This window comes from Ictidomys tridecemlineatus, chromosome 7 (genome assembly GCF_052094955.1).
Source record: "Ictidomys tridecemlineatus isolate mIctTri1 chromosome 7, mIctTri1.hap1, whole genome shotgun sequence".
In the NCBI taxonomy this organism is placed as follows: Eukaryota; Metazoa; Chordata; class Mammalia; order Rodentia; family Sciuridae; genus Ictidomys; species Ictidomys tridecemlineatus.
The window spans coordinates 51,239,399-51,263,385 of record NC_135483.1 but is presented as its reverse complement, the minus strand read 5'-3'; the positions used below and the strand labels follow the sequence as shown (position 1 = coordinate 51,263,385).

At 41.0% G+C, this 23,987-nt stretch overlaps 1 protein-coding gene across 2 annotated transcripts in view; it reads right to left on the bottom strand.

Annotated features, from left to right (window-relative positions):
* Znf704 (zinc finger protein 704) overlaps window positions 1-23,987 on the bottom strand; it is a 190,642-nt gene that overhangs the window by 35,383 nt on the left and 131,272 nt on the right. For both annotated transcript variants that reach the window (XM_005336022.3, XM_078016980.1), the window contains exons 3-4: window positions 12,310-12,413; window positions 7,599-7,831 (exon numbers count right to left, since the gene is read on the bottom strand). In XM_005336022.3, coding sequence (XP_005336079.2) covers window positions 7,599-7,831; window positions 12,310-12,413 — 337 coding nt within the window. The remainder of the gene's footprint in view (window positions 1-7,598; window positions 7,832-12,309; window positions 12,414-23,987) is intronic.

Below are 23,987 nucleotides of genomic sequence, written 5' to 3'. Positions count from 1 at the left end.
TAATTCAAAATGACTACAAAGATACATGTATCAAGATTCATCATATTTATTATTAGACTTGAGAAAAATTAGAAAGAACCTTAAAGGTGCCAATGTGGGGTGGTTACATTGATGCTGTACAACTGAGTTTTAAGTGGTCTTAAAAGTGAAGTTGTGCGCTGGGGCTGTAGCTCAGTGGCAGAGCACTTGCCCTGCAACATGTGAGGCACTGGGTTCGATCCTCAGCACTATATAAAAAAATAAATAAATAAACAAATAAAGACATGCTGTCCATCTATAACTACAAAAAAATTGCTTGATTATTTAAAAAAGGATGTTTGTCTTTTTTTTCTTTCTTTTTTTCTTTTTTTTTTTTGCAATGCTGGGGACCAAACCCAGGGCCTTGTGCATGCAAGACAAGTGGTCTACCATGGAGCCACATTCCCAGCTCCCAAGGTCATTCTTGCATCAAAGATGAGGCCCCTTTAATGGCAGTTTAGGACTTTTCAAAGTTCTCTCACTACATCCACTTGAAACCAATACTTTGTCTACAGACAGACTACTAGCTGTTATACTAAAGGAAAGCAAGCCACGGGAGGAGGAGAGCATGAAAAAATAGCTAAATAAACAACACCCAGTTTGCTGCACCAGTCCACGCTCCCCAAAGAAAGCCAAACCAAGCAAAGCTGCTGGCAGAGTCACAGTGGCCAAGTATGAACAGCCCATCTGTGTTCCAATCCTGGCTTCTCCTCAAGGCTCTAACAGATGTTCACAGAGCTGGAATGTCCGCAAACGCATGGAACAACAGCTGAAAATTCACCCTTAATGGAAAGCACTTCTGCGGAACGCTAGAGCCAACGCCAGCCGACTTTGGGTCTAACAGAACAGTCCTCATCACGTCAAGCAGCTGAGAGGATTGAGGAAGGGTGGAGGGAGGGCACCATTGATTGGAACTTCCACACATCTATCTCATTTAACATTCACAACAGCCTCATGAGGAGGTGACTCTCCAGGCAATCACAGCAGACTCACGGAATCTCGCATAAGCCTGATATGAGATGCACAGAAGCATCCAGACAAGCTCTTTAAGGACACTCAAGTTGGGAGCTGTGGGCTCCAACGATTGTACAGAACTTTCTAGGCATTCTTTAACTTTGAGCAGCTTCCAGGACATCTCTGAGACCAACTGCTTTGGGCTATAAGCTGGTCTCCCTGATCTCTCTGCTTACCCTTCCATTGGTGAGCCTGAATCCAGTTTTTAATCTGGTTCATACTTGGGATATATGGAGTAGCTTCTGTTTTCCTGACAAAATCTAGACTGATAGACAGGACTACAAGATGACCATTGATGATCACCTTCAGTTCCAGGAGTAGAATCATGGCTTGATTTTTTGAAGTATTCTGTGGCATGCTATGGAAAAAGTCCAATTAAGGGTATATTCCAGAAGGCACATTACCACCTAGGCAGCCTGGGGTCAGTATCACATTGCCTTTTCTTAGGCGAATAAGATCTTTCAGTATGTATTTTTAATATAGCTGACTGTGGGTACATGCTGGAGTGCATGCTGCTATGGATAAGTTTCTCCAGAGTAGATCAGTATCCCTGAGAGATGGAGAGGGTCTAATTATTCTGTGCTGTATTGTACATGCTTCCTCAGCCTGTCTCGTAGGAATTCACACCTCTTGGCAGAAGCTTTGATGGCTCTTTCAGGATTAAGAGGTCTACTCAGACCTCAGCCTTATGCATGTCACCTTACCTTTGTGGGATTCCCTCCACCCCTTTTATTTGTAAAATGAGAGGACTAAATGAGATGAGCAGTTTTTTTTTTTTTAAAATTTAGTTTTGGGTTTTCAAGGTGTGTGAGGTTAGTTCCAAGTAATGAGTGATTTCAAATGCATGACAAGTATAGATTAGACATCGCCCACCTATATGCACTGGCTTAATGCTGTGGTGATGAGTAAATACAACAAAAAAGATTTTCATAAATGGAATAACGCAGAATATATTCTTTCATGTCTGAATATTTTTAAGATTCATTGTTTTGTGTACTGGTAGTTCTTTCCCTTTTATTTTGTAGTGTAGTATTCTTCTGTGTGAATCTACCACAACTTGCTTATTCATTTATCTGTTGATGGACATTTGGGTTGTTTACAGTTTGTGGTTATAATGAATAAAGCTGCTATAAACATTTGTCTGCAAGTCTTTCCGTGAGCATGTGTTTTCTTATCTCTTAGGTAAATACATACTCAAGAGTAGAATTGCTGCGTCATATGGTAAGTATATATTTAACTTTGTAAGAAACTGCCAAACTCTTTTTTTTATAGAGTGGTTATACATTTTATATTACCACCAACAATGAAGGAGAGCTCCTGTTGACAACACTTGTTATTTTGTACCCCCAATATACATGCTGTTATGATTCCATGGACTCTAAGTTCTACATAGGCATCATTAATCCCCAGTGATGCAAGTCAGATTAATAGTGGCCTGGTTGGGGGTGGGGGTGCCTATGACTGCTGAGTGGTAAAAGTGGTGCTTGCCTTGAGTGAAGTCATTACTCAGGTTTAGACACTGGTAAAACTCACTGAAATGTATGCTAAAAATAGATCCTTTTTATTCTATAGAAATTATACCTTAATAAGAATGATTTAAAATGATTTCTGTAATAACAAATGGATTCGTGAATTAATAGAAATCCCCAGTCATTCCATATATTCTCAATCAATGGATTCTAGAAGTGCAACTCATCTTTGGGTTCACCTGTACACGTCTAGATAAGATGCAGTGGTCCTCTAATGTAGAAAGGTTGAGGCTGGGTTAGATGATACTGGAAGTCCTTGGAACTCCATTGCTGGGGTCTTAAATACCACATGGCTGGTCACTAAAGGCCTACACCTCACTCTTCTTTTCCCTTGGTCCTCTCATGAGCCAATCAATTGGCTGCCCTGGCTGACAATGCTGTGTCAGCTCAGTGAAATTGCACGGTTGACCCCAAGCTGCTCTTGGGAGCCCCGCGCTCCCAGCAGTTGCCAGCAGTTGGAACAGTGGGTCTATTTCTGGAGCAGCACTTCTTGAGAGAGGCACTCTCTGCTCAAAATTAATGGGTTAGGAATTAACTCAGCGGAGAAACTGGCAACACGCTTATTTGCGAGGGTTTTTATCAGTTTGTTTTCTTTTTTGGAGCAATCATTCACAATTTAAAGTGATTCATTGCTTTTTGGTTCTGAAAGATTGAAAATGCAGAGTGTGGCAAATGACGAATCCCCACCCCCATGTACTGCTGTACAGCTGTTATTGAAGCACCTTATGTTAACTCAGCGCTTTCTGCTCTGACTTGAAATTCTCCTCAATACATAGGTAAAACTGTTCATGGTCAAGATATCTGAAATAAGTGAAAATGAGGAAGGCTGAATCCTGAGTCAGGTTCTGTATTATGCTCTAATTTCTGCCACTGTCATTGCTATCCTCACTCAGCTTAAGGGGCCTTCCCAGTCAGTTGTCAAATGGATAAAAAGGTGAGCACAGATTAGGGGCTAACATTTATTGATCTACACATCTCTCATGTAATCCTCATAAGAGCCCACAGACATGGTACTACTGTTATCCATATTTGATAGATGAGGAAATTGGGGCTGAGAGAGGCCAAGTGATTTGCTTAAGGTCACAGAAATACTCGAGTTGTCATGCCACTTTCAGAAGGCACAGAACCTGACAGAATAAGGAGTCAGGTATGGAAAGGAGCACATAAATAACTATCAGCACTTTGGGTTTTCTATGGGTCTTTCGGAATTGAAGGTCAACTCTTAGCTTTCCATAGAATTTGTTTTCGAGGTAATCAGTAGCTGTATTTAGGGTTACTGCATCACCCTGTGGTCATGACAGGAATTGCAACTCCCCAAAGTCTCAGAGTCCTGGCTCTCGGGGCCCCATCTGAAATCACAAAGGAAAAATTCTGCTAGAACTGGCCAGGAAAAAGTTGGCTGACTCACCTACAGAGCCAGGAGAACAGACTTTCCCTTCACACATTCTTGCCTCCCTTGGCTGCAGGTCCTCTTAAGAGGAACGGATGCTTCAGGAGGAAGTAAATTCCCCAGGAGGTAGCCCGATTTCCTTTCTCTGAACCTTCTGCACCCTGCTCCTACCTTGCCATGTAGCTTTGTTTGATTATTTCCCCTCCATGTTGTTTTCCTCTGTGGACAGAGGGAAATGTTGATCTTTCCAATTAATCTGCCTGCAGAGTTTCCTCTTTGTTCTTTCAGCTAAGCTGATCTTGTTTTTGCCATGTTATAAGGTATACAAACTTGGACAGTTCACGTGACATCAAGGAGCCTCCTCTGTAAAATGGGATAATGGTATACCAAAGATTTTTGGTGTGATAAAATGAAATGCTACATTTAAAAGTATTTGGTAAACTGTAACTAAAAATAAACATGTAACAAAGCATGAAATGTGATTATTAGAAAATGTATCTCTTAGTCATAGTAAAAGGCAATGCCTTATCTACGCTGTGCACTGAGTATTCTTAATTCATTTACATAAAGTGGAACACAGATCTCCAGAAGAGGCAGTGAGTGTATGCTCTGGGGAGAGATGGGAGGAGGGATTAGGCAGCTTCCATAACCACAAGTCATACTCAGACATAGGGAATTCCTCCTGCTTTGTTAAAAGTCCTACAAGGTCTGTTAAAATGTTGCCTCATCCCAGAACTATACTCACATTTGACCTTTGTGAATTTCTCCAGAGAGGTGTGATTAATACCTGTTCATCTGTTTTACGGATGAAGAGGCTGATGATCCGAGAGGGAAGGAGATTTTCTTAGGTTCTCAGGGTAGTGAAGTTCAGTTTAGAAAATGGAATTTTTTGCTTTCTGATGAGGGCATGTTAATTTATCATATATCATATTACTTCTTTGTAACACAGAACATGCAGCTTCTCAACTTTTTTTTTGACAATAAGCTACAGTAAGAAACACATTTTGCAGACTACACTCACACACAAATATAGGACTGAAATGAAAACATCCTGACCCTTATACATAGTATATTCTAGTTTGTCCTGTTAATTAAAGAGTACTTATTCACAACTCATCAAATCAATTCACAACCTACTAGGGAATTAAGACTTGCAATTTGGAAGAACCTGATCTAGAAAGTTCTCAATTTCCATAGGATATATATGATTGTTACAATTGATCATGGTTTCAAATGAATATTACGAATCTGAGTAAATACACAGGAATATAAATTGATCTCAGAGAGTTCCACCAGCTAGGACATGTTGTCTAGTTCAAGCAAATTAATATGTTTAACTCTTAGAAAATATAAATGCTTTGAAATCACTGTATTAGTTTCTTTGTTCTACCACATCGTTAAGACAGTATTGATCATGTACCATTATTATTGCCTCTGGACACTTCACTTCCTACCCACTTAACTTTCAACTCTTTTTTTTTTTTTTTTTAAAGAGAGTGGGGAGAGAGAGAGAGAGACATTTTTAATATTTATTTTTTAGTTCTCGGCGGACACAACATCTTTGTATGTGGTGCTGAGGATCGAACCCGGGCCGCACGCATGCCAGGCGAGCACGCTGCCGCTTGAGCCACATCCCCAGCAACTTTCAACTCTTGAAGGAAGGAGCTAAACCTTATTCTCAGGACATGAAGCATTTTGCCTGATGGGTACCCCATAAAAGTTGGTTCACTAAATAAAATTTTAAAAAACCAATGGTACCACATTCCTGCTGTTTTCACTATTAAAAGTAATTTTAAGGGCTAGGGTTGTAGCTCAGTGGTTGAGCGCTTGCCTCGCATGCATGAGGCACTGGATTCTATCCTCAGCACCACGTTAAAAAAAATAAATAAAATTACTTTTTTTCCAATATCCTTTTTTAAGTCCAAAAGACCAAGACAACAACTTGATCTATGTAAGATCCTAGAATTAAAAATCAGATCAATTCCTATCGAATTGAGGGAGAAGTCATAAAGAAGGATAAACATGTTTCTCACTTTTTTCATTCAGACCTCCTTACAGAGGAGGCCTGTGCCCTTCAACTAAATGTCATCTTGTACTGAAGCTGCTTTTCTTTTCCTTTGGGGACTTGACTATTCCCTAATTTAGCCAAAACTTGCAGATCTTCAATACAAGTGACCAAATGCCACCAAAATGCAATGCAAGAGTATAAAGTGTGGCTCAGTGGATACTTAAGAAACTAAGTTTATGCCAGCTCTCAGCAATGCACTTTGAAAGCACTCGTGGTTCTCTGTGCTGTGAGTCCTTGCACTGATGAGAGTCAGGACTGCACTCTCAGATACCTCCAGAGAGAAACCTGGGCAGCCCAAACAGTAGACAAAACTTCAGGTCCCAGATACTGTCCTGCCAGGAGGTACCCTTGGATGCAAGTGCCAGTGTTCTCTCTGACAGGTCAATGAGAGCCAGCATCCCCAGAGCCCACAGGATGCCAGAATGACTCCACTGCTACATGATAAACTAGGGTGTAATGACAACTCTTTAGGCCTTTGCCTCTGGGAATGACAGAAGGCTACACTGATGTCCTCTTATCTGAACCAAAAAAGCTGGCCCTTATTGGCCCCTTTACACAGCCAGAGACAGTTCCTGTACCACCTCCACTGCCACACATGCTGAGCAACGATGAGAGATGCCAGAGGGAAGGGGTTGGACCAATGCCATCTCTTGTTTGCCTTTTGGAAATGAATCAGGGAGGAAAAAAAGGTATGCATTGTACTCCTTAAGGCTTTGCCCTGGATTTTTGTGGATAGTCATTAATAATGACACTACTGATACAAATTTAAAAACAAATATATAAAACCAGCTTCTTATTGACATGATAACTTAAAATAATATGATGTCAAAATGTTTTCCACATTTAGCTGTATTCTTCTGTTATTCCATGAAATAGAAATGCTTCTTAAAAAAACTGTGAGCAAAATTAATAATTTAAATGTAGCTGAAGAGAACGAAAAGAATATGAGCTTTATGTTCAGGAAGATCTGGGTTTGATTGGGGGCTCTGGCCCATTCCAACAGGGGCAGATAAATATATGAAGTCCCTGATGCCCAAGTTCCATAGGCTTACCATACAGGACTGCAGCGAGGACTAAATAAAAATGTAACCAATTAACTTATTTTATTGATTAATTAGATCTCCTTTTAAATTTTTGTTTAGTGGTGATTTTCAGTAAGTAAAATGTGCATATGTTTTATGTCAGCTTTCACGTATATTTCACATCTGGTTGTACAAAAATGAGATACAAAGTATTCTTCCTAACAGTCCTTCAGGGATGATTGAAGCAGGGAAGAGAAAAAGATATTAACAATTTTTTTCTTTTTTTTTACAATATGAAAAAAAATTATTCTCACGAAGAGAGTGAACCAATTAACAAATGACGTTTAAGTCCGTTTTCTAACTTCAAATACCGGTAAGACCTAGAAGATGGGGCATGTAACATATCGATATTTCAGTTATTTTTGTCTTTAACCGAGACAAGTTTACTTAGGAACTTCTAAGTCCATTAAAGGGGAAGGCAGTCTGCTTGAGGCCATGGAAGCAAGGCGAGATTAGCACCCTGACCATGCTCAGTGTCCCTCCGGCGGCACACCCACCTTTCTTTTCCTGGGAATGGGCTCATCAAAGAGCAGGTTGCTGGCCTCCGCCTCGTCAATGCCATCCTCCGGCTGTGCGGGACTGCGGAAGGGCTTGAAGCTGTCGGCGGACAGCGGCGGCGACGGTGTGGACGGGTTGGACTGGTCGCTGGGGGCGCTCCAGCTCCAGTAGCCGCTGCTGCTGGTACTGGAGGGCACGCACCCGCCCTCTTTCCAGGATCCGCTGAGGCCCTCTGCAGGCACACAAACGCACGTCAGTGGGGCTGCTCCGCGGGGCCAGGTGCTGTTGGCCATCCCGCTCAGTAATTTACAACAGGTGGGCATGTAAGTTTTTATCCTATTTGTATATCCTCCCTCCCCCAGTCACGTTATAGTTTATAAACATTTAGTTATTTTACTCATGTGACGAAATAGGTTCTTCTGAGTTCTCTGATGGGCAGCACTAGTTCCTTGGGATTGTGTGGGGGAAAAAAAAAGATTTTTCTTGTTCATGAAGTTTGGGGAGCTCTGGGTTTATGGACTGCAGTATATCTGGGAGGGATATTATTTACAGAATTCTCCCAAATTATTTGGTCACACAGTTCCCCACCCCCCCCCACCTCATCCCAATTTTTTTAAGAAGGAAGGACTCATTAAATTGTTGATTTTAGGAATACATTATAGGAAGTCAGTTTATGATTTAAGATTCTAAAAGAAATAATTATTTTTGGGTAGTTACCTAAAGCCATTTCTCAAGCTGTCAAATAAGAGTTCCTTACATTCTCTGTGTGTTTTACATCTTACAAAGTGCACTGGCATCCTAGGTGTTGTGGCACTTGCCTGTAATCCCAGCAACTTGGGAGGCTGAGTCAGGAGGATTGCATGTTCCCGGCCAGCCTTAGCAAGTTAGAGATATACTGTCTCAGAATAAAAAATAAAAAGGACTGGGAGTGTAGCTCACTGGTAAAGCCCCACTGGGTTCAATCACCAGTACCAATCAATCACCACCAAAGCTCACTGGCAAAGGCTCAAGCACTGTTACATCTGCCTCTCAGAGGAAAGGTTATCCCAATCTTACAAACGAGGACTTGAGGCAGCAGGAAGTTAAATGACTTGCCACTTGACTAGGAAGTGTGATCCTGGTGGGTCTGGGGTCCAAGCCCTAGTCATTGATTTAATGAGTGCATGTGAATCCTATGCATGTCCTATATTTTCTGTGGCAAACTGGGATCAGGTAAGAATTGGCAATAATAAGTGATAAGATTAGTGTTTAATTTTACCGTTCCTCTTGTGGTGGAAAACACTATGGGAAGGTTTTGCTAATGGAGAGGGTGTTTTTAATCACGGAAGGTTTGCTTTACTTCTCAAAATGCCCAATCTTAATTAGCATTTGTATGAATTCTACTTTCTTTCTGGATAACTTCTCTTCCATATTTATGTGCATTTTGAATATATTAAAACCATACTATTCTAACTACAAGGAGGAAAAAAAATCCCCAAATGCCTCATTAAAAAATACTATTAATGTCTGTATAATTAGTAATGAAGTCAAGACTAGCATTCATGGAGAAACTCAACTACCTTATCTAATTATAGATTTCCAGCATATACCTTAACTATGTCAAGCAAAAAGTTTAGTTAAAGGCATGATGTTTTAAAATGAAAATGAAGTGGCCCAGTTCATTATAATAAGGTGCTAAAATCAAATGGTCATTTATAGAGTCTCACACCCTGCCAGCAGAAAAGCCAAATTATCATCTCACTCCCTATATTCTAACAGACCGATAACCTTAGTGGTTATCATCAAGAAAGCTCCATTCAGGATAACAGCACGTCAAGGGGAGCCCATGGACAGCCATAGGTGATGTTGCTTGGTGTGAAAAACCTCACTTGGAAAGTCCAGGTGCCTAATAAACACACCCCAGTATGCACTTGTACAACAGAATCAAGTTCATGGTGCTAGATGTGTAATCACGTTAAGTGTGAGGAATTGAATTTACTTTGAGAACTATTAATATGGTTGTGATTACATTGCTTCACATCATTGCCAAAAGTTAATTTGCTTATCGGTGAGTGATATTTCCTTTAGGAACACTATTAAATCCGAAGGAAAAAATGATACAGAATTGAATATTTCAGAACAAGTCAGAACTGATTCACTGTTTTCTTACTGGGCAGTTGTCTCTATATCTCATACAAGTGTTTGCCAAGAATGCAGACAGGCACTGCTGGACTCACACCCTCTTTGCAAACCCACCTCTTGATATACAATAACTCTGGAGAACATTTTTTTTAATTCCTAAAAATGAATGCTTATTTAGAAATGTGTTTCCTGTTGCAGACTAAATGAGAGATATCAGACAATTTGGGGTTATTAGTTGAGTAGGTATTTTTTTTTAAACCATAAACTAACACCGAGTTACTCTATTACTATTGCTAACAGAAGTTTGCATTGAAGGATCAAAAGGTTTATTTTAATTCTAACCTTTAAATACAAAGGAGCACTAAAAATATTCTCTATTAAAAAATCCAATGGTAAAAATAATGATCAATTTAAAATATATCTTTTTTCTCATAAAGGATTCCACCTTTTCCCCTAAAATATGTTGTGGGGGTGCCTCTAGTTTTGCTCTTAGTATAATACTTCTTTTCCAGTACTGAGAGACTGAGAAAGGCAAAATCAGGATTCTTTTTTTGCCAAGAGGCCCCCCAGAGAGAAGTCATTTCACTGAACCAACCAGAGAGGCCAGCCTAATCTCAAGAGAACCTGGCCTCCTCCAGTACCTAAGGGGAGTCACCCAGGTTACAGTGAATCAAGCTTCTGGGCATTTATTAACTCCAATATTTGAACTCCCAGTATCTTAAAAGTTCTTTCTGCTTCTAATGGGGTTGGAATAGATTTGGATGAGGACTGAGTGGATGTTCCACAAATTTATATGAACACCTCAAGTTTACAACCAAACTGTATGTGAACCATAGCTCCATCTCATGATTGACTTTGCTGGGTTTTCTGTCACTATTAAATACCATTTGGGGGACTCAGTATGTTACATTTTGGCGAACAGAAATCTGGCTTCCTCCCATGGGTAATTCCCTGTGAATGTTCTTGTCAGAGCTGCCAGTGACATTTTCCTGATGCAGAATGCAGTCCCTTTTATGCTTGACCCTTGGAAGCATTGGCCATCTCTCCTTGAAACATGCTCTTCCATGAAACTTCACTTTCCTGGTTTTTCTCTACCTCTCTGGTCACTCCTTAGTCTCTTCCTGGGCTGTCTTTCCTCTGCCAGTTTTTACATGATGGCAGCCTCATCATGGGGCTTGCTTCTATACAGTTCTTTCAAGAGAGAACTGTGTGTTAACCGTGTGTTGACTCACCGCTTCAACACATTACCTTCTAATTCTATACTAACAGTGCAGATCTCACTCCCAAGGCTACACCCAGATCTTCACCAGCTGTTGCCTGTGCAGTGATCTTAGGTCTATTTTGAAGCATGTCTGGGACAGCCTATCATCTTCAGCAAAACCATCTCTTACCTTAAACGTTCACCAATAAATCCATTTCTCTGCCTTTGTTCCTTATCCCTTGCTGAAGCACACCATCTGCCTGGAAGTCATCCCTGACACATCCTGTCCTTCATCCTTTCTGTTGATTCTCCATTATTTCACTTTTTCAATTGTGTCTCATTCAGTTGCACTGTGAACACCAAGGTTCTGGCCACCTATGTGTATTGTATGGCTTATTATTATTTTTCTGTAATCCTGACCCTATCTTTTTGCTCTCTGAATACTTAGTAGCTCTTACAGTCTCAGTATAAAGTCCCAACTGCTAGCCAGGTAGGCATGACCCATCAGGGTAAAGCTCCTGGTTCATCTATCCAACTCCATTGCCCACTGCCTGTCCTCCTGATTTATCATGCTGTATTTTATGATGCAAAACTATTATATTATCATTAAGAGAGCAGGATCTGCAATCAGAAAGATAGGGACAGAATTTCAGTTCTGCCATTTACAAGCCAATTAATCTCTATGCACCTCAGTTCACTCATCTGTAAAACAGTGATAACAACATCACATAGAATTGTTGGAGAATTACGCGAGATAAAGTAAGCATAGTACCTGGCACACAGTAAATGCTCAATAAATAAATGTTACCATTAATGTGGCTATGATTGATAGTCTGTTTCCCCAAAGAGACTGTGTACTATCTGGAAGTGTGGACACTATTTTCCAATGATGTATTCAAATCATCCAGATGGAACCTGATAAATATAAAATTAATGAGTGGACTAGATAATCCTGTTTGATTCAGGAGTCTCTGGAATAATGCTTTTAAATAATATTTAGTCTTCACCGAGTTCTTTAATCCAACTACCTCCCCATCAAATAGAAATAATGCTAGGGAGAATGACTTTATTAGGCCAATCTTCATTTACCTGGGAAAAAGGAACCCAAGTACTGCAAAGAAAGGTTCTGGAAAACACGGCAGAAAGGTGGTGACGTGTGAGGTGAAGTGTGGAGGCCAGATGTGTCAATGGGAGGTGAATGGGTGCAGGACAAGACTCAGTGGGGTTTGGAGGAAGACGTGGAGGAGGCCAATAGCCCCGGGGTCTCTATTTCTTTTGCATTTTTCTCTCCTTCACGATCAATTGTTCACTTGAGGAAGGAGAATCTTTAAAGAGAGGCCCTGTCATTGGTGGCAAGAACACTTCCTAAGCCCACGCCCTAGGCTTACCATTTGGCCGCACAGGAGGACTTCGAACCAAAGGGCTGGTTGACAAGCTGGTGAGTACCATCGCTGCTGTCACCTTGTCCATGTCCAGTTCCTCTGAAGATTTCCTGTAAGACAGGATGGGGCACTGTTAACCGTGTCACTCTGCATCTACTGTGGGCTAGGCCACCCCATTTCCTTTTTTTTTTTTTTATCCCCATGAAAATTATTTTAAGGATGAAGAAGCTGAAGGCGAAGAGGTTAAATGACTCGGTCAAAGTCATACATATGAAGAAGAGAAGGATTCTTTCATCTGTTGTTCATCTCACAACATTTATTGAGTGCGCTGATGGGCTAGGCACAAGTGACAGCTGGTGAACAGGGGACAAGGTTCTTGCCTTCATGGAGCTCGTAGGCTGGTGGGAAGAAACACAATGACTAGTAGGTAAACCCACCAAAAGGAACAAAATAACATCTGACACTGGCAGGCTGTACAAAGGGAAGAACTGAACATGACAGTGTGTGGGCTGCACTTAAGGTGGTCAGGAAATGCCTCTCTGAGGAGGTGACACATGAGGTGAAGTGTGGAGGCCAGAAGGAGCTAGTCCTGAGGTGATGTGCACACGGAGCAGAAGCATCAGCCCATGTGGAGGTGAGGCAGCAAGAAGGTGCGTGGTAAGTCACAAGAGTGACCCATCAGTGAGAAGGGGAGACTGGTGCAGAGCTGGTCATGCATGTGTGGTCTGGTGGCCAGGGTGGTATTTCAGTTTTATTCTAAGTGGAATGGGAAGTCACTGGAAGAAATTTTAGCAGGCCTAGTGACACAAGATGACTCATATTTGTAAAGTAATACCTGAGCTGCCATATGAAGAATGGACGTTAGGGGAAGCAGAATAGAAAAGGGAGAGCAGTTAGGAAATGATTGCTAGGAGTTTAGATGAGAGAAAGTGGTGATGTGGACCAGGGTAGGGGAAGCAGCAGGAGACCTAGTGGGTCTGGCTGCTGCCCTGGGTAGGGAGATGAGCAAATGAGAGAGACTGGATGGTTTCAGGTGTTGGCTTGAGCATTAGCCATTTACTGAGATGAGACAGGAGGAGAAATGCAATAGGGGTGTTTAAACTTCAGTTTTGTTTCTTTTTTACACTTTGCTAGAGGAAGAATAGGTCACAGGAATAATTACTATGTTGTTAAAGAGAAGAGCCCTTAGTAATCATTCTCTGAGATGGAGAGGTGGCTCTAGTTCATTGATTTTGGTCAGTTAACCCTGAATAAAGTTTCATAAGGTAATGGTCATGGTGGTCAGACTCAGCTTGTTTATGCCGATTTCAATAAGACAGTGAAAACCGAGGGGCAAAAATTTTGTAGTACATTCACATCAAATAAATTATACCACTTCCTGAGAGATGAACATTTTCCAATTAGGGAAGAATTGAAGAAGCACAATCGAGGATTAATAAGCCATATCTGCAAATGAATTCTCACTTCAGCAAATGTGGCTTTCATTCACAGGTGTGCTGTATAATTTATAAAACCAAAGAACTTTTAGAACTTCATACCATTGCATTACAACACAGTAGTGGAGAGAAATTCTTAAAACTGGAGAAAATAAAGTGGTTCCCAAATGGAGAAGCTGCTCAATTAATTTCATCAAGTTACCAAAATCATTCCAGGTTGGCTCTCTGATATCCACCTGGATACTAAATTATTCAGCAAAGCCTACTCTTTCAACTCAAGGTACCAAAAAAAGATGGAAAGCTTTGAAATTTTCCTTTATAATTCTTCTCAAAGCACCTTATGCTCTTTCTCAGGGAACTGTTGCATGAAAAGACAAATTACTTGTTTCAGATGCTGGCAATTGAATATACTTCTCTAAAGTGAACTTGAGAGTGCACAGTGAAATTCCCTTCACAGAAGTTTGAGAGACAATTTCATACACTTAAGAGGAAGGAAACTCTGCTCATTTATCTGGCATATGATTTAAGATTTTCTAGTAGCTGCGATTTATGACATCCTGCTACTTGTGAGTGCAGGTGACACCAGTTTCCTGCAGCAATGAAATCTCTTGAAATGGTACCAGGGAAAGAATGAAAAGTACCTTCAGGTAATTCTGACTGTTTTGTTGGCGCAGTTTCTCATGCAGTCCTGGTCACAGAGGGAATGAAAAAGCTGGAGACCTTGAAGGAGAAAGGCTCACTAGATGGACTGCTATATAGAGCACTGGGCTTCTCCAGCTCCAGGTTCATAACAGCGTGAAGTACACTGGGCAGGTACTTCCATTGGTAATTCCAAGACTAGGTTATAGGAGAGGCTGACTTCTCTGTCCATCCATCTCTTATTCTCTAATAAAAGGTTTGAGAACCAGGATGTGAGACTCTGGTACAGGGGAAAGACATGATTTTGTAAGGAGACAGTCTCCTTGCTTTCTCCCCTGATTCCTAAAGGGACTTGCTGGACAGGCCTGCCTTTTCCCTCTTCTACATTTTGGTTTTAGGGACCTTTTCTTCCCTCCTTCCTCAATTTGCTTTGGATCTTTTCTTGATTTTTCTACATATAAGGTAAACATTTTTATTTTAGCGGTCTGATAAAATTTAAAAGCTGGTTTATGTGAATTTTTTAAAATATGAAGATCAGTGGGGGAATGCATCATTATAAAATATGCACTTATTTTGCATTGTCAAAATCTATCATTACATTTAATAATTATTAAGTATTATAAAGCATATTTTCAATGAAGAATGAAAAGAATAAACATTAGTGTAATCAGAGTGCGTCTCTATCTGATTGATGTACCTTTAAGTTTCCCAATGCATTGGTGGCCACTAACAACAACAAAATCAAAGGAATACATGGCTAATGATCCAGATAAACTGTGTTTCTTAGGGAGTATTTTAACCATGCTACATGAAATGTTACCACATGATATGGCCTTCTGCTGAGTTGTATATTTGTTTTTATCTTTGTTTAATTTCTTTTGGTACAGTACTATCTAATTACTGATTAATTGGTGCTTCAAATTCAAATCCTTATAATTAAACATGAAGAGATGATATACAAAGTAGAATTTGTTTCACTTTGAGAAAACTGCTGTAAAGGCCTTCTGGTAGATTTAGAATTGTTGAACAGAAAGACACTAGAGGTGATATTAAATATTCTCTCCTAATCTGAAATTAAATTTTAATCTACTATTGAAAACTTTATTGATCACATAGTTTTATTAAAGGCTGAGACCTTTTCAATTAATCTTTCCTTCTTGAACATTATGGAAATTCATATTTGAAAATTTATTTTCCGTTTTTTAAAAAATTCTTTTTAGTCATGATACAATACCAGATACACCTTGACATAATCACAAAAGCATGGCACCCAACCCACTCTGATTCAGTCCCAAGCACTCTCCCCAACCCTCCCTCCACTCTACCAATCCCTCTTCAATCCATTTACAGTTTTCTTTTTTTTTTTTTTAAATTAGTGTCTTGTGGACACATCTATGCATGCACATTTGGAGTTAAGTTACATCCATTCCACTGTTCTTCCCTTTTCCTGTCCCTTCTTCTTTCTCCTCAATCCCCTTCATCTACTCTACTGATCTTTCCTCTATTTTGATGAACAACTTCCCTTTTTTTGTACTGGGAATTGAACCCAGGGTTGTTTAACCACTGAGCCACATCCCCAGTCCCCCCACTGTTTTTTTTTTTTTGTTTGTTTGTTTATATCTTACTCAGAGACAGGGTCTCACTGAGTTGCTAAGTACCTTGCTAAGTTGGGGAAGCTGGCTTTGAACTTGCACAGGTGTGCGCCACTGTGCCCGGCTCCACTTGTTTTTTCCTTTCTTGTTTTTTTTAAAAATTAAAAAATATCTATACATTTTTACCCTCCCCCTATTTTGGATTAGCTTCTGAATATCAGAGAAAACATTCAACCTTTGACTTTCTGGGACTGAGTTGTTATTTTAAAATAATAGTAATGCTCATTATCACTCTTCATGCCGTTTGTCTCCAAGCTGACCTGGCTTCCATGGATGAGCAGGATTTCATGAAGGGAGGTCACATGTGGGGAGGGAAGCAGGCCACCTTGGCTCGCTCAGAGACTGTGTAGGATTCCCATGAGAAGGAGTGGTGGGGAGGTGGTGGTAGGGGGACCAAGCCTGGGCATGGTCTCAGGAACTCATGTTTCACACTGAGTGGTTTCTTGTATTGTAAGAAGAAAAAAGGCACTAAACATACAGGAACCTTGGAGAGAGATGATCAATTTTTTATTTTAGAAATATGTCAAAAAGAAAATGCCATAGAAAGGAAAACCAAAGGCAGGTTATTCGCCTGAGTAAAGTCTCAATTCAAACTCAAAAGGATTAGACTCCAAGGGACACAACAGATTCTATTCAGGCTGATAACAGGTTTCTTTTAAGGATGTGTTCTTATCTCTCCAGGAGAGGCAGTGAAGGCAATGGTTCAGACTGCAGCTCTGGAATGAGGGAGCTGGGCTGGCTTTGGAGCCAGTCTCTGCATTACTACGTGTGTGACCCTGGGTAAATTCCTTAACTCTGAGTCTCTTAACTGTTTCTTCATCTGCCTAAGGAGCATAAAATTAGGTTTGTTGAAAGGATTAAATGAGAAAACACATGTGAGCACCAATGTGCGCCTCCCCGCAGTCCAAGTTCCACGATGTTTACTGTTATCGATCTTCAAATTCACAAATACACTCAAGGCATGAATCCCCCCGCGAAAGGGGCAAGTGTTAGACTATTCCACTCACTCTTCTTTTCAGCACCAGCACTAGGAGTTGTTGCTTTTCTTTTTGAGGGGAATGTGGTGGGTAGATGATGTTATTTTTCAAAAAGTACAAAACTGCCATTACAACCATGTAAATTCCTCTGTAAGAGGAGGGAACTGGCAGGTAGAGAAGCAGTGCTGGGGACCTCACTAGGGCTCCAAGTCAGTGCTGTGGCAAAGGTATATCTCATTATATCCTGAGTCTTGGTCAACTCCACAAATAGCCAAAGCCTAGAGCGGCTGCCTGGATTCATGCTTGGGAGTTCCTGCTTTCAGTCCTCCGGCTGGAGCACATGCTGTGTTCTGGAGGCTGCAGTAGATTAGAGAATTACAGCCTCTGTACAATAATAGAGTACCTGTTCCCCTGAGCTCCAGGCTACTGGAGGAGCAGACCTTATTCCCTCACACACGCATCTATGTAAACCTGTAAACTTAATATGCTAGGAGGAGCAGCATGGATTTCGTGCAGAGATTGTAAGTCAGTCTGGTGGCCATTTAACTCAGGGTGGACAAGCTTCCAGGTGAGAGAAGAGCAGGGCAAGGCTGCCTAGGAAAGGGATGGCAGGACTGAGTATGGACGGTGTACAGTGCGCCTGGGGAGAGGACAGCTGGGCAGCAGAGGGGAGGCAGTTTCCACCTTCTGTGAGGATTTTCATCTTTTTTTCAAGGCCCAGGAGGCACCGGAGTGTTCCCAGTGGAGAGGGATGGGGAGAGGTTGGGTATGGTTCGGGTGATGCTATCAGATTTGCTTTTTGAAAAGCTCACTCTGGCTGTGGAAAATGAGTTTCTTGGGTCTGACAACCACTCTTTTATCTGAGGAATTGATTGCCTGGTGACTGTGTCAGCAGGTTCCTGAATGACATCATCTGTGACATGCAGAGGCAATCAGCAAAGTGTGGGCAGCATTGACAGACATGGATCCAAGGCCTGGGGTCTCATGCATGGGTGAGCACAGTGGGTGTGACCCTGAGTGTGTGACCCTGAGCGCTCAGCCGTGGCCTTGCTTACAAGTTCAGCTATTATTTGTGTCTCAGGAAGTCTTTTATTCTTTTGAGCCACTTCATGCCTGACTGCTTTCTGTTTGCAGGGTGCATACAAACATGGTCTCCCCTGGCTAGCCCCACCAGCTAAGAAGAGATGTTTTACATCCTAGGGAGCCATAAAAGACATTCATTTGCAATTAAAGTGCTGTAGTAACAAATGGAAATAAAAATGAATAATACCTTCCTTAAATTAGCACTAATCCAGTTCCTTAGCAACTACTGAAATCTGCTGTCTAGACTAAGTTTAGTCACTTTTAAAACTTGTGATCATCTTAAAACAAGGAATAACATCTGAAAATAAAACCTTCTCTACTGGAAAGGCTACAGTAACCATCCCCAATCTTGGAATTCCAGGAAAGCTTTTATGAAGAGTTTGAAAGCTTTTCATGAGAGTCAGTAACCATTAAATATGATTAAGTGCAAAAAGTTCATTTTGTTTCTAAAGTAATTTTGTAGCAAAAGTGGTAAATGTTACTTCCTCTAATTTAATTTTAGCTGATATTTCCTTTAAGATTATAGGAAAGACTAGGGCAACTGCCCATTGAGATAGAGTGTTCTGTGGTCTTAAAGGCAGAGGTGGGGATCACTAGACCACTAACAGTGGGATCTAGGTGATGGCAGGATTGAGGAGGAGAGGAAAGCTGTGGCCAGGTGGCTTAAGCCTTTAACAAAAGAGAAGGGATCAGGGTGTCAAAAGAGTCAAGGAAGGGGAAAGGTGGAAGGAGCCTAGAACACAAGGGTGCTTACCCAACAGTGTGCAGTAGGAATGGAGATATGGTTCAGTGGTAGAGTGCTTGCATAGCATGCTCAAGCAAGCCCTGGATCTCCCAGGACCACAGAAAAAGTGATGAAGCAATTAACAGTCATGGATGTGAGAAATCCCCTCGTGGGAGTTCCCTCCTGCCTTCCAGGATGAGACCCAAATTCCTGTGCAGCAACGTCTGGCCCTCTCTGATCAGGGTCTCCCAGTCTTGGCCCATTTCCCCACAAGTACAATGCGCCAGGCTTTTCCAGTTCTCCCAAAGAAGCTGCACTCTCTTCTCACCTGCAACTAGTTTCCTCCACTGCTCCATCTGACCTGAGTCTGCCCTCTCTCAGTTCTCAGCCCAGTCCCACTGTTGGAAGCTTCCTTCCACCTGCTGCATGCACTGTTATGCTGGGGTCCTCACTCCTTGTACTGTCTCATTGAACTCCTGGGCTCTCCTCTGCCTCCATTCCCCATGAAGATCAGGGCTCCGTGTTGCATTTCTCTAGTCACAATAACTAGAACTAATCCTTGCTTAGAGTAAATTCTTTATGAGGTTTTTGGGACAGAGTAGCATTAATTAATGCTGGTGACAGTCTCTGAGGGGTGGCAGGGAGAGGCACAGAAACACATCTGAAAAGCTTTTGCAGTTGTCCTCTGCTCATGCTCTCTCATCTTACTGGACCTGGTAATTTATTCAGTTTCTCTTGTGGGAAACAATTCCTGATATACCCAGCTATTAAATAAATTGTTCACAGGAATATTTTTGAACTGGTCCTAAAAAATGCTGGCCTATCTTGGCAGAATTGATTTTGTTCCAGTGTCTGTGATAATTCTTCTATAGTCACAAAGCCTCCCAGACCCACCAGTGAACTTTAGAATGTCAGCAAGAACGTTATTAAATAATAAGTCTCAAATCCCTTGAAAACAATTCTGTGTGATTAGCTGGACTTCTTGATGTGAGCAGACTGCAAAATGCAGCTTGGGGAAGCATCGCCAGCATCCCTTGATGGCCTTTTTGCTTTGTAGGTTTGGTGCTTTTGATTGCAGCCAATGTGTTCTCCCGGGAGTCACAGAGCCAGTCTTAAAACCCGTGTGGTTTTCTCCAAACACAAAGCCCTCTGTGCACATGTGAGCATCTTCTGGGGCTGCCATTTAGATACGATGCGATGAAAAAAGACAGAGGGGCCTTGGCAAGCACCTGAATTTTTGTTACTGTGTGTTTAGTGTGTGTCTGTATACATGCATACCTCTGTGTCTATGTTGGATCTCTGAATGTTTGAATCTGTACGTGTGGGTCTCGTTTATTTGTGTGTGAGCTTTTGCATGTATGTATGTAATGCACATGCATATCTGTGTCTTGGACCTGTGTATACCTGGGCATGAGTCTGCATATCTGTCTCTGTGTGGACCCATGTGCTGTATGTGGAGGTGAAGATGGAGTGGGAAGTGGCTGTCCCCCTGGGCCCTGTCTCTTGTCTAGGAGCAGCCAGCCTTTTCCTTCTTGGTTCTCTGAGATGGCAAAGCTTTTTCTTCCTTCTCCATCCCACTCAGCATGTTCCTGCTACTTGGCAATGGCCAATGCAAGGCTGTCACACTGTCACCAGGAAGGTTTTGCTGGGCTGCCTCTGGCAGGGCTGCTGTCTGTCCTGGCTGTCAGTCACTCAGTCTTGCAGTCCTGGGAGCACCTTGTGAAGCAGGGCCTGCTATTTGTGCTGGGGCAGCAAGGTCCAAGCTAATGGGATTGAGGTGCCCTGTGTCATTCAGGGAGTCTGTAGGTTAACAGTCTGTCTGATAAATGTCACAGTTATCCTCAAGAAGAAAACTGTAATCAAAATTGCATTTCTCACTCTTATGCTTGTGTCCAAGTCAGGTCATTCCTGATGAATTTGTGGGGTTAATTACTTTACTGCTTGGAGGGCTGCCTGAAATCCATTTAAGCCCCACTAATGTAAAGAATTGCCAGCTACATTTTATGGTGATAACATTATTTTATGAGGGTAGTTGGGAGAAAACAAATCCAGTGTTTTTTGGTTGGCCATTGCAAGAAAATAATGTGACTTTTGACAAGATTTTTTTTTTTTTAGATTACATTTAAAAAGACTATATTTCTTATTTTTACTGCTTCTCCTACCTATAACAGTAACTATAATGTTGGCAGCAGATTGGCTGGGAGTGACAGTGGCAGTCACTTTTTTATTTTTTCAAAGAGAGGCATCATGGGGCTGGGGCTCAGGCTCAGAGGTAGAGTACTTACCTAGCAAGGGTGAGGCACTGGGTTTGATCCTCAGCACCACATAAAAATAAAATAAAGATATTGTGTCCACCTATAACTAAAAAATAAGTATTAAAAAAGAAAAAGAGAGGAGTCATTTCCTTGCCACCAAGCCACCCCAATAGGCTTCCCAGAATCAGTGGGTAGCATGAGGTGGAGAGTCTACAGCTTTGCCTCCAGGGCTGTCCAGGTATTGAAAGGCACAGCAATGTGCTCTGAGGTCAAGGCCCTGTCCTTTGGGAATGACCGCTCAAGCTGGGCAGAAAACTGCAGACTCCAGTCAAGTGGCCAATCAATTTGCTTACATGCTCTGGGGCTGAGGATATGGATGCTACTTCTACTGTTGCTATTATTACTGCTACTGCTGCTGCTGCTTCTGCTGCTACTATTACTACTACTACTACTACTGCTACTTTTAATTTAGGTTTATTTCGCCTCCAACCTGTCTAGGACCTGTCTGCAGATTTGAGCCACTTGGGGATATACCTGTAGCAGGGCCAATGCCTACCACCTTATGCTATGAAGAGGAGGAGAAACTGATACAAGATGTTGACTGAATCAATCCCCTTTTAAGAGGATTGCTTAAGTTCCATATTTGAGTTCATAAAAGGAAACAACACAATCCTCCAAAAAATAAAAAAAGACTATCTTCTTTCTGCTCATAGCTAATACTGTCATTCCTGATGCCACTGATGCCAGACACTTAAGGTACACTATTTCCAGTTGCCATTGTGAGTTGACTGCCCTACCTTACAAATGTGGAGACTTCAGTAACTTTCTAAGGGATATCCGGCCAGTTGGCCAGGCCTATTGCAGTCAGTAACCCACTGGGGTCTTCTTCTAACACTAATCCTTTTTCATGATCATCTCCATAACCTTGCTTTAAATTTGAGACACACATGCGATTTTCTGTAATTGAAATATTCATGAGAACCAAGTGCAATCCATTTTAGATTACACTTTTTTTGTATTCCATCTAAAATTATGAGAAGAATTTCTTACATGTATATGTGTATATATTATATATGAATCCACATTCATGAGATCATAGTATATAAAAGTATAAAAATTAGATTAAATTAGAGGCCTATTACCCACTTAAAGAGGAGTGCTTTGCTTTCAAAAGATTCTCTGTGGATATTCTTTAAATAGTGTTTTTATAACATGTTTAAAATGTTTTGAATGATTAAATTTCAATTCAACCCATATATCCAAATTCTAATCCCTATACTGATACCTGTTTTATTCTACTAGGTTGAACCATATGAAATCACCAACATTCACTGATCTGTCTACAAAAAAGCAATTTCATCTGATTCAGCCTGATATTTGTACTTATTCTAATCTTTATCTTCACTTTCACAGGCTAGTCCTGAGCCAGTTTATTCTTATTTAAAATCAATCCTTTCAGATCAATGAGACAGAGGTTCTCTTTTCTGCAAAGTGAACTATAGGTAATTTTATGTCTGGAGCTGGCTTTTACTGAAGATTATTTCCTATTAATAAAATTCAAGAAGGCATCAATTCAATGCTTGTTTTTTAGGCAGGCTCCCTTGCCCTACAACTTGTGGTGCTCTACATAAGATACTTGGAATGTTCGAAATTGAGGAATGAACAGATGCCTCTGTGTTCCTCTCTGGAGGATTGTCATACACACCAGACATTATTGGTTGTATTTCATGTGCTCTTTTATTTATGGCTTAACCACGTTGCCAATATGTTTCTATCATTTCAAACAGCTATTATTTGATGACCAATCAATTTAGACCTTTGGAGTACCTTATTCCCAGAAAATGGTAATTCTGAAATTCTTTACATTTGTTCATAATAGCACCTGAGAACTATAAAATCAAACCTAGTTATTGAACACCCAAAGGCTGAACAATTGCACATTTAACTGTGTATACTCTGTGCTTAAGGAACATGACTTCCCCAAAGGAAAGGGCAGACGAATCTGATACAGTTAGAAACATAATGCAAAGGTTACTGCTAGGCATAATAGCAGATTAGTGACACGGCTGGGTGGCCACTGGCCAGGCCATATCCAGTTTCCTGTAATAAGAGGTGGATGAATACAGGTTAATAATGCCAAATAGGGCTTAGGCTAAAGCCAAGTGCCATCCGCGGTCCAGGGAAAGCAAAGCAGCACAGCTACTATTTCGCATTTCTTCTGAAAACAATATACAAGGCTTATAGGCCTAGGATGCTGGAATTAATATTTAATGTAAAAAGCATCACTAAAATGGGTGTAGAGCTATCAGGTATAAATGATCATTTCCACCTCTGCTGATAATTCTTCATTCATTTAGGCTATCATACCATCAGAACAACAGTTTATAGGCGTGCTTACTGTAATAGCACTTTGATTGAACTATGTTGGCATTGCCCATCCATGTATACTTTGATTTTATGGTCTCACAAAGCTCTAAAGAGCAAACAGGCACCTATTAGTCCACAGTTCACTGGCTCCCTGCATTGTTTTCTTTTTCTGAATCATTGGGAAGGCTTATAAAATTGCCTTTCCATATACTTAAAATTAACCTATAAGCTTAGGATAAGGAATTAGCAAGCATACAGACTACAGCACAGAAAATATTTGAAACATTATGGGAAAACATTATGAGCCAATTAAAAATGATTATGAAAATATGAAGGGTTAGGGATGTAGCTCAGAGGGGAAAGCACTTCCTAGCACATTTGAAACTCTTGAGTTTGATCCTCTGCACTGAAACAGGGGTAGGGGGGTGTTCCATATGACATGTTGCTAACTCCATTAACATTTCTTTTCTCACTTTTTATGCTATTTCTATTAAGGTTTGTCTAGCATAGAACTAATCACCTGCTTTCCTTTGTATTTATGCACAAAACTT